This window comes from Ceratotherium simum, chromosome 7, assembly GCF_057802395.1.
Source record: "Ceratotherium simum simum isolate JZ-2026a chromosome 7, ASM5780239v1, whole genome shotgun sequence".
In the NCBI taxonomy this organism is placed as follows: domain Eukaryota; kingdom Metazoa; phylum Chordata; class Mammalia; order Perissodactyla; family Rhinocerotidae; genus Ceratotherium; species Ceratotherium simum.
Window position 1 is genome coordinate 26,904,049 of NC_141906.1, and position 17,074 is coordinate 26,921,122.

At 38.5% G+C, this 17,074-nt stretch overlaps 1 protein-coding gene and 1 pseudogene across 1 annotated transcript; both read left to right on the top strand.

Moving 5' to 3' along the window:
* Window positions 1-5,101: 5,101 nt before the first annotated feature.
* On the top strand, window positions 5,102-6,077 carry LOC106802408 (olfactory receptor 51G1-like; annotated as a pseudogene).
* A 7,653-nt stretch (window positions 6,078-13,730) lies between these two features.
* On the top strand, window positions 13,731-14,821 carry LOC101391185 (olfactory receptor 51L1-like). The gene has a single exon (XM_014790174.2). It carries the CDS (start codon window positions 13,790-13,792, stop codon window positions 14,819-14,821), a length of 1,032 nt encoding a protein of 343 aa, XP_014645660.2. The 5' UTR covers window positions 13,731-13,789.
* The last annotated feature ends 2,253 nt before the right edge of the window (window positions 14,822-17,074 follow it).

Below are 17,074 nucleotides of genomic sequence, written 5' to 3' on the forward strand. Positions count from 1 at the left end.
TCTAGGATCTTCCCAGTTCTAGTGTCCATTTTAATTCCATAGTCCCTTTGTTCTACTTAGGGCTTTACTAAGTTGGAAAACATTTACCCTCATTGTATCTAAGCTCAGCCAGCCATCAGAGGTAGAGTCAGGGCTTCCTTGATCCCATCCCCCTTGAGCCTCCCTCAGGCTTTCTCTGTTCCTATGGAAATTCCCACTGTCTCATCCTGAGCAACATTCATCCCTTAAATCCACAGGTCCCTACTTATAAATGCAACATTAGTAACTATGGTTCCCTCTGGCTTGAGGGCTCCAATATAACCAGAAAAATCAGAAGCTTCTTTCATCACAGATATATAAACTGATAACCTTCTACATCTCTTAGGAAACACCTTCTTCAACTTGAGCACTGTTAATATGAACAAGAAAGCAAAGCAGTGAAAGTCAAATAAGTGGTGGGGAAACAGACGTGGCCTACAGACTTGAGTAAGGCTGTTGTGCAAAGGAGGGCAAACCTGGGAGGGAAAACAACTGTCAATTTGTTAATGGAAAGGAGGGAAGAAAATGTGGTTCAAAGAAAAGAGATTGGCTTTGGGTAGTTGGAGATAGGGGATTCCAGTGAGCTGAAAAATGAGTGAGTTTTGCAATGGAAAAAAAAATGTGATGTGATAAAGTAATGCGAGATGAGATGTGGTTGGCTGTTTAAAGTAAGTGGACAGAGTATTTGAACAAAGTGGAGAGAAAGAGGCTTAGACTGTCATACAATAGCAGGAAAGAACTCTGTAGTTTGGTGAACAAGGACAGCAACAACATGCTTTGAGGTCAGAAATAGTAAAGCTATCAGAGAGGCATCTGGGGGTTTAAGCCTAGGAACACAAAAATGAGGAGGAAGGAGAGTGGGAGCAAAACCACATGCATAAATCCACCTCCATTTTTTCCTATATGAGGAAGAAGGATCTTATAAGTAGTGGTATTGGGTTCTCTTTTATTCTAAGAGCAAAAGGAAAATAATTAACACACTTTTACGCATGGAATAATTTTACTTGCCCATGTCTTTTTGATTTCAGTATCTGCTATGAGGAAATTGATATGGGGAGAATGGCATATGAGTGGAAAGGATGAGATGAGTCAAGAGGCTACTAAAATAGCGTAGAAGAGAAATCAGGATAGTGGTAAAGAGCTGAAGTTAATAAATTAAAATACTTTAGGGGCCTGCCTAGTGGAGTAGTGGTTAAGTTCGAGTGCTCCACTTCAGGGGCCCGGGGTTCATGGGTTCAGATCCTGGGCATGGACCTAGGCAACAGTCATCAAGCCATGCTGTGGCAGGTATCCCACATATAAAATAGAGGAAGATGGGCACAGATGTTAGCTCAAGGCCAATCTTCATCAACAAAAAGAGGAGGATTGGCTCAGTGCTAATCTTCCTCACACACACACAAAAAAAAACAAACTTGAGACATACAAGCAAAAGCACATGTTGATGAATTGGATAAGAGTAAAAAGATTTGAATAATTGAGGACAATACTTAAGTTTGGTTTTTGTTTTTTTATTTTTCTGAGGAAGATTCACCCTGAGCTAGCATCTGTGCCAGTCTTCCTCTATGTTTTGTATATGGGTCGCCGCCACAGCATTGCTGCTGATGAGTGTTGTAGGTCCGTGCCTGGGAACAGAACCCAGGCTGCCTAAGCGGAGCATGCTGAGCTTAACCACTAGGCCATGGGGCCGGCCCCCAGAGGGAAATACCTAGTTTTGACCAACTGTACAGAAGGAGCTACATTTATTAATATGGAAATATTAAGGCAGTTATAAAGAATTCATTTTTGGCCATGTGATGTTTGTTGTGTTTTTTAGATATGCAATCAAACATGTATAAGTACACTGTTAGATATACTGATTTGGAAATCAGTAGAAAGGTCAAGGATAGAGATGTACAGTGGAGCTACCAATGTACAGACAGTTTTTAAAGCCACATTACTAGAAAAAATATCTTATGAAAAATGTGTAGTTGTATAAGAGAAATAAGAGCTGAAGTAAGACCTGGGGCACTTTTGACAACATTTAGAAATCTGACAGTGGTGGAGAACCCAGCGAAGATAAGAAAAAGAAAAGAAAGAAAGAAAGATCATGTAGTGAGATGGGAGGGAACAAAAGGAAATACAGTTTCAAAAATATAGGAGGGAAAGCATTTTCAAGTGAGAAAATAGTAAACTTTTCACATGTTGCTAATAGTTGTTATGATAAGGGCAGGGATATCTTTTGGATTGGTGACTAGAGATCATTGATTAACTTGACTAGAGCTATTTCAGCTTCAGTGGGGTGTTGTTTGGGATGCCAGATTAAAGAGAGATGAGGTGAGGTGAGGAAAGAGAATATACGCCCTATTGTGTTCTCACAAAACTTTTTCACATAATTTTTAGAACATTACAATTGATCCATAATCCTTGAAGGATGATATTGGTCATTCACTTGTTTTCAGGCCTTGTCAGCAGAAATATGTACACATTCCTATTTCCAAATTCTAGGCTTTCAACTCTCACCACAGGAAGTTCCACTTGTGTTTCACTGTGTTATAAGGTCACAGGCTAAATGCCTAGCTTAGAAGCTTTCTGCTCTCCACTTCCCCTTCATCTGGGACTCACTTCCTCTTGGCAGGAATATCGCAATCTGCCATTATAATTGAGTAGCTCCCATGATGTGAGAGGACCATCCCTGTGAGTTAAATGAAATAACAAAATACAGTTGATTATCTTCCTTCTTGCCAACACTTTGTGGACCACAGCAGCTTCGTAAGGCAGCATTCTCATTGCAGAGATTCTCACAACTGTCCCACATTCAGTCCCTTTTCTGACCAGCAAAATCTTTTCCTTTCAAGACCTGCCTCCCTCAGTTTTCTTCTAGTCCTATCTGTTTGGTAAAACACTAAAGAAAAGTGAGGAGACTGCACATGTTGGGGTAAAACTTGGAGGCATTTGCAGGAGAAGAAGGGTATTATTCGGGGAAGCCTGGCAAAAATGCTCTGTAGTCCGATTGGGGAGAGTCATTTATGAATCATATCCAGCACTCTAATTTAGAGTCTAAAAGTACTTTTAGATATTGGGATATGCTTAGGACTCATGAATAAACTAAAGGAATTGGATAATAGTATCTTTTCTCTTAAACTGTGTAGACATCTCCATTAATAGCCAAATTTTCTTGTGAAAGAATCATTGAGTCATAAGGAATAAGGCATAGATGGTTAAATGACAGGGGTTTTAGAAACAGACCTAAGATGCTATATGGCTCTTGTGACAAGAGGAAAGCATGGCAGTGAAAGTATAGATTAGTAAAACACTGAGGTAGTTCTGTATCTGAGGGAACTGATTCTATTGATTGTTTTAACATTGCTGAGGTATGAGGGGTGGTACATGATAGTAATCATATGGCTGGAGCTTCAACCACTCACCAAGCCTGTCACATGGCTACAGAAGCCGGATAGGTGAGGCAAACACTATTCTGGGAAATCTCCATCTATATGAGTAGAGCCCTGCAACGGATATTTATTAAAACTATCATTGTACCTATGTGGCTTTGGACAAACCATTTACGTCTCTAATCCTCAGTCTACTTATCTATAATTTGCCTTTCTGTTACTCTCATTAAGACATTTTATGGTACAAATATGATAATTAAAATTTAAAAATTCAAATTAAAGGAGGACTGTGTAAGCATTTTCAGATATTATTTAATTTAATTATCTGTACAATATTATGAGATAGTGCTTGTTCCCTTTGTAATTAAATACATTAAAACTTAATGAGCAAAAGATCAAGAATAAGAAATTCAAGAGAATGGCACCAGATTCTTGCAACTATAATGGGCCACTGGATCACAGTCTGGTGGTGGGATGGCTAACTTCAATCTAATACGCTGGGAATGATGTTGCTGATATTTTCATTGCTTCTGTAAGAGATGGCCCAAGACCATGCCCACAGATGGGAGCACTAGAAAATCAGTTGTGAGTTCCAGTGACAACAAAATGGAGGCTCCAGGATCAGCAAGGCTGATATAGCACACAAATCAATTATATACATGGATCAAATGACAACAATTCACTTAAGTAAAATTCTGGCCTCATTTCAGTCTAAGTACACATAAATAAACCTTGGCGGAGAATGTGAAAGAGAAACCAAAATCCAAATACCCAAGATTTAGTAAATGAGTGAAAGCCACTTACTCTTGGATGCTTGTGGACTTGTGGTTTCCATTTAAACCATTTTGAGGGCTGATTTACCTACTTCTTTAGTAGGTAACCACACTCACTGCATATACAATGTTTTTTGAAATACCCATACATATCCTATGAAGTGACTTAATTAATCTTGTGGGTTTTCTCTATTGGAGAAAACTAACTCCAAGCATTTGTTGACTGAGCTTTTTCTGACATTCATTCTAAAAGATTTCCACCAAGATTCCCTGTTCAACATGGAGATGTCAGGGTCTGGAAAATATTCTTACTTAACATCATACACAAAAATAAATCGCAAGTAAATGGTGAATCTAAAAGTAAATAGAAACAAACCAACCTATCCAAATAGTAAAAGAAAACATAGGAGAATATGTTATAAACTTAGGGCAGGGAAGGGCATACTATGAAGGACTCAAAATCCAGAATCAATATGATAAAAGATTAGCATATAACTACACAATAACCATGAACCATTTTAAGGATTAAATAGTAATATATTGGGCCGGCCTCATGGCTTGGTGGTTAAGTGCACGCGCTGCGATGCTGGTGGCCCGGGGTTCGGATCCCGGGCGCGCACCGAGGCACCACTTCTCCGTCCATCCTGAGGCCGAGTCCCACATACAGCAACTAGAAGGATGTGCAGCTATGACATACAACTATCTACTGGGGCTTTGGGGGGAGAAAATAAATAAAATAAAATCTTTAAATAGTAATATATTAAAAGAAGGTAGCGACTCCAGATAATTTTTCAAAGTCATTTTCCAAATTGTACAGATAATGTCCTTACAAAGCAGTAAGAGTTAAGAGAAAAAAACTAACAGAGAAACATGAGTTGTTATCTTCTAAATATTGTGTGCTTTTCTCCCTTTAAGGGGTCCACCTATTTATGGTGGAAAATGGCTACTTGGGATAGCCTCATGACAGGTTCTAATTACAGTATTGGACGTTCTGCTTCATTCTACCTCATTGGAATTCCTGGCCAGGAGAATGTTCAGCACTTTATTTCCATCCCCTTTTGTATGTTCTGCCTGATTGGAATAGTGGACAACCGCACAATTCTTCACATCATTCACACTGACAAGAGTGTCCATGAGCCCATGTACTACTTCCTGGCCATGCTGTCCCTCACTGACATAGGCGTGTCCACCTCCACCCTGCCTACAGTATTGAAAATCTTCTAGTTTGATGCTAGGAGATTGAGGTGAATGCTTGTGTAGCCCAAATGTGTTTTATCCATATTTTTTCTCTGATGGAGTCGGCTGTGCTCCTAGCCATGGCTTTTGACAGGTATGTTGCCATCTGCAATCCTTTGAGGTATTCCAGCAAACTTACCCTACAATGCATTGTCTATATAGGGGCCTTCACCCCAGATGCTCCATTGTCCTCCCTGTTGTTCTTGCTCGTATTCCCACATTTTCCTTCTGTCTCTGCCATGTTCTCTCCCACCCTTTCTGCTCGCATCCAGATGTCATTCGGTTGGCCTGTGCCGACATCTCATTCAACATTTTGTATGGCTTGTTTGTTGTTGCATTTAATTGGGGTGTAGATTCTCTAGGAGTCTTTTTATCCTATGCTTTCATCCTCCACTCTGTGCTAGGCATTGTACCCCAGGGAGGGAAACTCAAAGCCCTCAATACATGTGTGTTCCACATTTGTGCAGTGCTCATTCTGTATGTGCCAAAGATAGGGCTATTCTTAGTGCAACATGTTGAAAAACACTCCTCCCCCATTATCCACAAAACCATGGCCAGTATTTACCTGTTAGTTCCACCAGTGCTCAACCCAATTATTTATAGCATCAAGACAAAGCAGATTCATCAAATCTTCCTAAGGGTATTATCAGCCAAAATGTTTGGGCTTACTCACGCTTAGAAAACATAAGATTTCCTATCATTTTGACCTTTGAATCAATTTTCTTCATCCTGAAGATAACCTGTTCAGAACTTCTTGGACACATTTGGTGCATAACAATTCCATGATAGTTCATAAATTCAACATGTCCCTTCAAGAAAAATATTGCAATTGTTTTTATCGTTATTTCTCACCTTTAAAGTATCTCAAAATCCTGGTGCCAGGGGGTTTAGTGAGAGGAAATTCATTTCATTCAAATAATTTATGGAGATATTTTCCATTCAAGTTTGAAGAGAAATTCAATTTTCCATGTTAAAACTAAGACTTAGAGGGGCCGGCCCAGTGGCATAGCTGTTAAATTCGCATGCTCCACTTTGGAGGCCCCAGGTTCACAGGTTTGGATCCCAATTATGGACCAACACACTGCTTGTCAAGCCATGCTGTGTCAGTGTCCCATATAAAGTAGAGGAAGATGGGCAGGGATGTTAGCTCAAGGTTAATTACCACACACACACACACACACACACACACACACACAAAGCCTAAGACTTAGAGAAGTTAGTTTACTATACAAAAGTAACAGAAATAATATGCAGAAAATTTGGCACTGGTAAGAGGGTACATTTTCTTTCCACTGAGGCAAAGTAGTTCTCATTCTCTAGACTTTGAGCCAAATCATAATCAAGTGGATGTTTGAGTTTAGAGATGGAATAAATGAAAAGACTGCATTTCTTTGTTTCCTTTACTTCTATTGGAATGAATGCCAGAAAAACGCTGGGCAATAAATGCATAGAATTTGTTTTCTCCATTGGAGAAATCTCACAAGACAAATCAAGACTTCACACCAAATGAGCAGTATATTCATCATGAAATGGGGTAAGAAAAATAGACCAAAATTCCTTGGTTAGTGTACACTCCAATTAGGCCCAATGTCTCATATGCAGAACTTGAAACAAATTAGAGCAAGAGAGATGCCAAAATATCACCATGAATTGTAGCTGCCCACAACTCTTGCTATCTCACACAATTTTCTACCAAATAAGAGGAAACAAACAAACTAATTTTCAACAATCAAGCTTCTTAAAATGTACATTCTAATGGGAGAATCGAAATGAGTCTTAGGCGATTAGAAAGAGGGTTCAAAGAAAACCAAAACTAATTATTTTTGTAAAATATTATTTTAAATCACACTCCCACCCAAAAAAAGCTACAACTCTCCTTTGTTAAATAATAGGAAGCTGAAAAACATACACAAACACATTTTATAGAATATTATGGCTAGAATAACCTGAAAAGAAGAAAGAGTATAGAAAATAATGAAAAAAATTACACTTTATAAGAACTATAGTTAAAAAAATCATTTTTGGAGTAAACATCTCAAGAACGGAATAAACAGACAAAAATCTTTTCATTTTCAAATGAATTTAAAATAGGAAAAATCTGTGAAAATATACTTTAAAGATGAAATGAGGGCCGGCTCCGTGGCTTAGCGGTTAAGTGCGCGCGCTCTGATGCTGGCGGCCCGGGTTTGGATCCCGGGCGCGCCCCGAGGCACCACTTCTCCGTCCAGCGCGAGGCCGAGTCCCACGTACAGCAACTAGAAGGATGTGAACCTATGACATACAACTATCTGCTGGGGCTTTGGGGGGAAAAAATGAATAAATAAAATCTTTAAAGATGAAATGAGATAAGAAGGTAGATTTTATAACAAAAGAGTCCAGTGAATGCTAGTGAACAAACCGAAAGAATAAATAAATACATGCAGTTAAGATTCATACACAACAAAGGCATTATTTCTTCCACTCTGACTGTGTGGTCCTATTTTCCATAACAAGATCCCAAGCTCCAGGGCAAAGCGTAGGTGATTCCCACAGTTCTATGTGCATTGCCACTTAAGAAATTTATTCAACTTTCCTTTGGAAGAGAGGCCTCTTTACTCCTTCCTTTCTAGGCTGATTTGCTCTCTGCCTTCTCCTTACCCTTCCTCAGTTCCAGCTTTTTCTCATTGTTGTATGTAGAAAAACTAAATATGCAAAGACTTATGCAAAGCTGTCTCTCTTATACTTGGGCCACTGGTTTCTTTGAGGTGAGTCCTCCATTTTGGGAAAAAAAGGGCCTTTTGGCCTGAATCAAAAAGTGGACATCAGGCTTCTTGTAAGAAAATAATGAAGAAAAAATTACACATGTGGAAACTTCAATAGTTGATAAACTTGCAGATAATGATACCAATGTGATAAACACAGAGACAGAGATAGAAAGCGACAGAGAGAAGTATGCATGTATACGAGGTAGACATATTTCCTTTGCATTAATTAAGGTTCTGTCAGTAAACAGATGCCATGCTCAAACTGGATAATGAGAATTTGATAAAGGAGTCAGGAGTCATTGAAAATATGAGGGCAAGATTTAGGAAAACCAAGACAGGAGAATATATGTAAATAAATAAATAAATAAATAAATAAATATATATATATATTCCAGTTAGGAGTTTGCTGCCATCACTAGCCCTGAAGTGGCAAGGGAAAAAGAGTTTACCAGAAATCAGAAAAGGCAGCATGTGGAGACGGACACCTGTAGAGAGATGCAGCCACCACGAGGAAGCCAAAATAAGGGCTTGGAGGGGAGTCAAGGGAGTAAACACTGCAACTGTATGTTCTTCTGTATTCCTGTTTCCTGTCAGTTCCCATCATTGACTAGATCTACCAGAACCCAAAGAGCAAAAGGACCTGTTGATGCAGTCCCTTATGATCACGACACAGAGCAGGGTAGATCTGGAAAATAGACTAAGCCTGGCCTTCTTTCAGAAACCACTCTGACTTTCATATTTTTATCCACTCTCAGGTTTTGTGGTCTAGACAGTACTCTATCCATAGCTCTAAATGTGAATATTTGCCCATTACATTCTCCCCATCATAGTGAATCATTCAATATTGAGCTCATGACCTAAAGTTGCCAAAGAATTGGCAGTCGTGAAGTTGCTTTTTTTATTTCCTTTCTTTATATACCTGAGAAATATACAGACAATATGGCAAAGGAGTATGGTTGCACCGACTAAGGATAATCCTCTAAGTTTGGGATCCTTGGTCATATCAACTTTAGATGGTGTCAAAGTGATTTAAATTAATATTACAGGAATTAAAAAAATATAAGGAGAATCCTGAGGCATCCAGTGCCAGTGAAGAGAGTAAGTTCAAAACATTTCTCTGGTAATTTCATAAGGAGACCTTTAAGATAGAGTTATGAGAGTTTTGCTTGTGGTGTGGTATGGTACAAATAGCCTTTCATTTTCATAGATTATCAGTGGATGGTGAATTTCTTTAGTAATGGAGTAAATTTTCTTTATCAGCAATATTAATTCTATTAAGGTCATCAATTCCTAAAAAAGCCAATTCTCAATTGAATGCATTAAACATAACAGTGCATGAATATTAGTAAGCTATAACATATATACAATAAACAATATCTGAGTTGAGTGAATAAATGATAGTTTTTAAGTGTGTTAATTAAACCAATATTGCCGAGATCAAAACCAGAGTTGGAAAGATTAATAGCCGACTATATTTTTTTAAGTCATTTCTGTGCTAAACAAGACTGAGATTACAAATGGAGCTTCCACCCTGATTAGAGATTTCTTATCATTTAGTAGTCCTCCTGCCAATCCTGCCGCATGGCTCAATCACCAATAGACATTTAAAAGTCAATATTGTTGGCAAACATAAGGAATTTTATTCACTGAGTAAAAGCCTCTATTTATAGTCAGATTGGATGTATCTAATCTGTTTCATGAGGAAGAACTCTATGGCACAGTGAGGAAAGTACCAGTCTAGAGAAACAAATTTGAGAGTTAACATTGCCTTTGTTGCATATTGTATGATTTTTTAAAGAGATATTATTTTTTAGAGCAGGTTTAGATTCACAGTAAAACTGAGTGGAAGGTGCACAGATTTCCCATATACATACTCCCTATTGTATGATTTTGAGGAAGGCAAATCTCATAACTGAGTCTCCTTTTTATCTAGTACATAATAATAGAACTGAACTAGAGTCTCTTCCAGCTCTTAGGTTATAGTCTTTATGTCTCTCCACAGTTTAAGTCCTTAATAAATACATTTCACTGGCTACACTATGTCTAAAATTCTTTACTACCCTATCATATCTCGGTACTGACTAATATTTCATCTCATGTTGTGCTACATCATTTGTTCTAGGCATTGAGGCAATAAATATTTGAGAATCTCTATAGCCTTCTTGCCCCTGTATTTCCAAACTGCAATATTCTGCTGCAATCTGAGTGCTGGACAGAAGTGCTTGGGAAGGGCCATAAACTGAAATGTTGGCACTGACAGGGTTACATGCATTTTCCTGCATTTATCCTGGGGCCTCATATCTCTAAGGACTGGAGGAAGACTTATTAACTCATCCTTCCGGCTCTGAGCCTTAGAACCATCTCTCATGACAAGAGGAGCTATTCTACCAAGTATGTGAAAACTGAGAAAAGTAAAGTGGGAGATAGTAGGGAAAATACAAAGGGGGACTTGAGAAACAAAAGAGAGGAGGGTGGACACCCAAAGTGTGAGAAGGAGAACGAGGAGACTAGTTCAAGAAGGTAGAGTTTCTCACTTCATCACAGGACATAATGTTCACCAGAATATCTTTATAGCTCATGCCCATGCATGTAGAATTCTAGCCAGGCTCAGACTTTTCAGATAGGCCTTGCCCAAGATTCATGGTAAGTGGTCTCTTCTCTGTCCATAGGCATGGTAGTTAACACAGGGTGAAGGGCTATTTTCAGACACAACAGGAGAAAAATTCCAGAAAAAGATTGGGATTACACTAGACAACCCTCAATGTCTCTTCCAATCCCAAACATCAGTGATTTTTTACTTGATGTTAATTATGGCTCAGAGGTCTAAACCCTACAAACTCTATCCTCTTCCTCTGGGGAATGGTGGAAGACATTGCAAGGCCATGTGAATGAGTTTGAAATTATAAGATCAGGAGCAACAGGAGTTGGGCTGTCAAAATGAACCAATGTTACAATATAAGGGGTTGTGGTATAATCGGAAAACCAGATACCAGTGAATATATACCATAAATATTCACTGTATTCCTATAGGAATACAGTGAATATTTTTGTTAATATAGGAATATATTGAATATAGCAATATAGTGAATATTTATGTTCATAAATATGTTGCTATTTATATTCACATGTTTATAAATAAATAGTATTCATTTATTTATGTGGTAACTTTGGAATACTAACCTGGCTGCTCAGATTCCTAGCTCACTGAAGTCCCAAAGATCTCACTCCTTTTCTTGGTGAGACTTCCCTTTCTACCCTGGAGTCAGGTTTTTTTTTCCCCCCCAAATTGGCACTGAATAAAATGGAAAAAATATAGGTACTGTCATCACAATTATCAGAGGAATTTTGGGGTAAAGAAAAAGCTTAAGAAGCAATTCACATCTCTGGCTATACTGAATCTTCACTGGATGAAAAGAAGATGAAACTGGTAAAATTCACTTCCCACCCTCAGCCTACGTAGGTCCCTTTTCTGAGATGGCCACTCATGGTGTTTTCCTCTATGGAAAGATACTATGTAGTCTCCCCATATCTTTCTCCCTCCCATTATACTTCAAAGAACTTTTGTTGTTATTCTTGTTGTCATTGTCATCTTCATTGTCATCTTTATCATCATCATCGCCACCATTATTTTATGGTCACTATATGTAAGGCTCTGTGCTAAGTATTCTACCCACAAAATCTCCTTTAATCCTTAGCATAATCCTGCCAAATTGTTATTATCATCAGTTTACAGAGGAGGCAGCTTTGGTACAGTGAGAAATAAGTCATTTGTCTAAAATTAAAAAGAGAGCATGCATTGGAACCAGAATATAACCCAGGTTGCTGTGATAGCAGAACCAAAGAAAACAGAATCTGAACAAGGGAGATGGTGGACAGCTGTCTCCTCAAAACCTCAATCAAAAGTCTTTGAGATGACTAAAAGTGCTTCAGTCTGGCCTCCAGATCAGATATCTTCCAGTTTTAAATTAAACTTCATGTTTTCTCCTTCTAGGCAGTGGGAGAGACAGAGGTTATAAATCAGAGAAATGGTCTGAACTGACTAAGCAATGAGGTGAAAAGAAGACAGATTTCAAGTTTGGATTATAAATGAGAAATTGGAAAAGAATCAACAAAAGGAAGAGATAATATTGGAAAATCTGCGTATTGAAGGAAATAATGAGTGAAAATGTGGAAAGGAAGGTGAGGTAGACTAGCAGGAATTTTGGGGAGGTAATAAATCAGGCAGATAGAGGAAAATAACAGGGCCAAAATTAACAGTTTATACAATATGTGGATAGAATTTAACTAATAATGTGAAGAGTCAGAAAGACTGGATTTTCCTCTGGAATTTCCTTGTTTGATTTCTTGATTATAGGTCTTTCATTTCCTAGAATATTGTCCTTATTAACCATCCCAGGCAAATATCGTCTGCATTCAGGGTTTACCTACATGGATCTAGAGGAGATTGAAAGGGATTTGATGTCCCAAATGGCTGAATTAGACTTCACAGAACAGGAAGATGCTAATTTATTAATTTACAATGGGGGTAATCTATCCCATGGATTTTAAATTTTCAAAACAGCATTTTGGTGGGCATGGATGCTTGACAAGTGATGGATAAGTGGGATTTTGAGAAGCAGCTCATCTTTCTTACTTCAGAGATTTTTTTCCTGACCCCAGAAGAAGTACTGGAATCTAGTGCAGGGGGGAATATATTTTTTAATTTGGTCTGAGTGGAAAAGATTTGGTGTCAATGTCAGATACCAATAGGCCTTTTCTGAGCATTAAAATTTTTTATTTGGTTTTCTCTTGTTTTTGCTTTCAATCACAAGTTTCTACTCTATTTTTCCACAACCCTGTTATGTATATTGTTTTACATTTTTTTGCAGAAAGAACCAGTCTCTAAATGATTTATTAGTTCTGAATCATAGTAGGAAGAAGGTTCTGAATCTTTAAAATCAGAGTCAATTATATTTGGCTTAAATTATATATTTCAATGCAATAGGAGTATCATATATAAATGTTACATATTCTATTATTAAATTTTTTTAAATTTACACATTGCTATAAGCCTATCTTAAATTGCATTTAGCTCTTGGTGATGCTGGTCCAAGACCAAATTAATATTAAAATTGACTATCTATGAATACCAGGCCTGAGACATCAATTATATAGTTGGAAGACATGTTAGTAAGAACAAGATCTATGCTGACCAAAACTTGCCTGAATGCCATAAAAATACCTTCCATGGTGTTCTAGTATTACTGAAAAAGCTATGAAGCTCAGACAGATAAAGGCATTTCATGTAAATCACTGGAAGTGTCTTTTGAAGAAAAAAAAAAAAAAAGGCTAATGTAAGGCCAGTAAACTTGGCCAAGAAAGTTCCTAAAGAAAATTATAAAATTTAAAATGTAGTTTAGAACAGGTTGTGTGTGTGCTGCTCTGGGTAGTGTCTTCAGAAGAAGATCGTCCACATTCAGAGAGGATGTTAATGGGTCTGCATCTGAGAAGCAGAAGGGAAGGTCCTTGTGGTTGTAAAGTGAATATTTTACTTAACTAATGATATTCAGCAATGAAATGAGGAAAGACAAAGAAAAAATGTGGGGATGAATTTAGGAGTCATTGTAGGTAAGGACTGAAGTTTTGTTTTGTTTTTTTCCTGACACAGATGCTGATCTTATTGCTGACTTCCCCATTGAGTGTGATCGTGAAACTGGATTGTGGTTTAACAGTGAGCCCTATGGCAACCTTTAACTCCAGCAATACCTTGCCCCCCACATTCTACCTCACAGGTATCCCTGGATATGAGGAATTTCACCACTGGATTTCCATCCCATTCTGTCTCCTCTACCTTGTTGGAATAATGGGTAACTGCACCATCCTGCATATTGTCCGGACAAACCCCAGGCTCCATCAGCCCATGTACTACTTCCTGGCCATGCTTTCCCTCACTGACATGGGCATGTCCATGCCCACAATGATATCACTCTTCAGGGTGTTGTGGTCCATTTCCAGGGAGATCCAGTTCAATATCTGTGTGGTCCAAATGTTTTTCATTCATACTTTCTCCTTCACTGAATCATCCGTACTCTTGGCCATGGCCCTTGACCGTTATGTGGCCATCTGCCACCCCCTGCGATATGTGACCATTCTCACGCCAAGACTTATCACTAAAGTAGGAATTGCAGCCGTGCTTAGGAGTGCCTTTGCCATTATTCCACTTCTGGCCCGACTGCCCTTCTTTCCTTTCTGCCGCTCCCACATCCTTTCTCATTCCTATTGTCTGCACCAAGACGTGATCCGCCTTGCTTGTGCTGACACCAAGTTTAATGTTATATATGGGATGGTTCTGATCACTGTGCTGTGGGGCATGGACTCTGTGGGTATTTTTGTGTCTTATGTGTTTATCCTCCACTCAGTATTAAGAATTTCATCCCGTGAAGGGAGGTTTAAGGCCCTCAACACATGTGCATCCCACATCTGTGCTGTACTCATTCTATATGTGCCTATGATTGGGCTATCTATCATCCATCGTTTTGCCAAACACTCCTCCCCCCTCATCCACATCTTCATGGCTCACATCTACTTATTAGTTCCACCTGTGCTCAATCCAATAATCTATAGTGTGAAGACCAAGCAAATCCGCCAAGGAATTCACCACTTGCTTCTTCCTCCCAAAATCAGATCTACTGTGATGTAGATGTGTCCTCAAGACAATAATGGCATCAGGCTTAGTGATGTAAACACACAGTGAATTGTCTGCTCTGGGTATGTTGGCGCCAGAGTTACCGATGAAAGACTACTTAAAAAGCGAAAAGAGAGCTAACAGAACATTACAATAAGGTCCTAAAGGAGAAAGTGGGTGTCTACAGAACTATGCAGCCTGCCTTATCATGTACACAAACATTCAGTCTATAGCAGTGCCTTGAACTCACGGGTGTTGTGTCTGAGCCACTGTCTTAACTACTGTTTGCTGTATAATTTGAGAAGCCCAGTGCAAAGTAACAGTTGCTGGGCCTTTTGATGAAAATACATGGGAAAAAAAAGAGTTTTTATTTTTCTTCCATGATCTCTCTCTTAACTAATTAGGGTATTTTTAATTTTCTCTTCTTTCTTGCTCTCTTTTGGGCATGGGGACACCTGTGGGGTAAGTGCAAATGTGCACAAACTCCCTGTCTTGTAAATTGGAGCACTGGTTATGGATGAGGATAGGATCGGTGTCAGGAGCATGCCAAGGACAAAGGGCAGCATCAGTAGTCTCTGGTCAGAGGTAAAGTAGCAAGTGGCCAAGAAATCATTCTGGGAGGATAAAGAGGGTACAGAAGATGTGAGTGTGTATGAGTCGGGCCCCAAGCTCCAGAATCTGCCCCATTTCCATGTCAGGTTTCTATTACAGAACATAAATTCAAAGATGAAATTGTTTAAAAACACAAGACAGAATTAAACCCCAATCACCACGGAGCATTAAACCCCAAGCTTTGGGCCCCCTTTTGAAAACAGAGTCCTGAGAACTGCATTGATCACACACCCACTGAAAGCCTGTCAGCATGAAATAACCCTCTACAAGTCTAACTTTGGAGATATATTGGTTAGTTACTATTTCTGGAGAAGAAAGAAGGCAAAAGAACTGTGTAGGACCATGCCTGCACCAATAAAGTTTTTATTTTATATAGAATAAGTAGATTTACTTGAAACATATACGACACAATATTAGCATCCGCTTAAAATAATTGGTAAGTTTTCAGGGTTCCATTACAAAATTTTATGTTAATTTTGCCTATTGGATATAACTCAAAATTTAGCATGATGTTAAACATCAATAAATAGAATTGAAAGAGTAAATGATTATATGTGAGATTATCTATGAATCTTAAATGGATTGATGCAGTAAAACAGAGGGAGGAACTGAAAAAAAAAATTAAGAGGTTAAATAATCTGTCTATGTCACATTTCTAGTAAATTTATAGAGGTAGAAAAATTCTAACTTGAGATCCCTTGTTCTTGAATAGGCAATTATACTGTCCCTCTAAATGATGATCTGGGATGCAGAGAGAATCAATCACTGTGTGCTCTGACACAGAGAAAGTTAACAAAAGTTAATGGAATCTCACAAGGTAATCAAGAAACCTTTTTCCTGCCTTCATTTGCTTAGAAGTCATGGCTGTCTATTCATGACTCAGGGTCAGATTCTTAGAGACCTTGTGTCCTTTACACAACTGGCTCTAAGACATTTTCTATTGAAAACTTCTCCCTGGCAAAGAGCAATGCCCTCATATAGACTGAGCATGTTGAGACAACACAGAGAAGGATTCCATCCTAGTGCTCAGTCTGGTAACTCTTCCCTGCCTCTGGGCTCACAGTACATCCTTAGGACACAGTGATGGATGAAGAGAAAGAAGAGGGATAGAAGAGGAAGAGAGGAGACATGCCATAAGTTTTAGGAAAAGAAGACTAATGAGGAAGCTTATGGAAAGCAAAGGATCATGTTTAGGAAGGACCATTTAATCCTAGTAAAAGCATTTGGATTTCAGCCTGAATCCATTCAATGTGCATTTTAGAAAAATTAGCCTGCCTGATATCTAAAGAAATATCGATAACTATTATCTTTGGAACATGGTTCAAAGTGTTTTAAAAGGATTATCTGTTCTAAAATTAAGAGTTTAACTTCTAAGGGTTTACTTACACATTTCTATATTCTAGATAAAGACACTGAGGTATAGAGATGTTAAAGTTCTTGTGCAGCTCACACAGCTAATCAGTAACACATTTTAATTTACTTTCATTCAACTCTAGAGTGAATAGGTCATGAAGCTGCTTTCAACACAACTAGTCTGACTGCAGAGCTCATGCTCTCAAGCACTAGAAAGCACTGTGCTCTAATCAACCCAAGCAATGATGATGGTTTGAACCATCTCAGTTAGGATGGAGGCAAGTGTACTAATTTCAATGATAT

Coding starts and splice junctions, on each gene's coding strand:
- LOC101391185 (XM_014790174.2), top strand. CDS start 13,790: ATGCTGATCTTATTGCTGACTTCCCCATTGAGTGTGATCGTGAAACTG.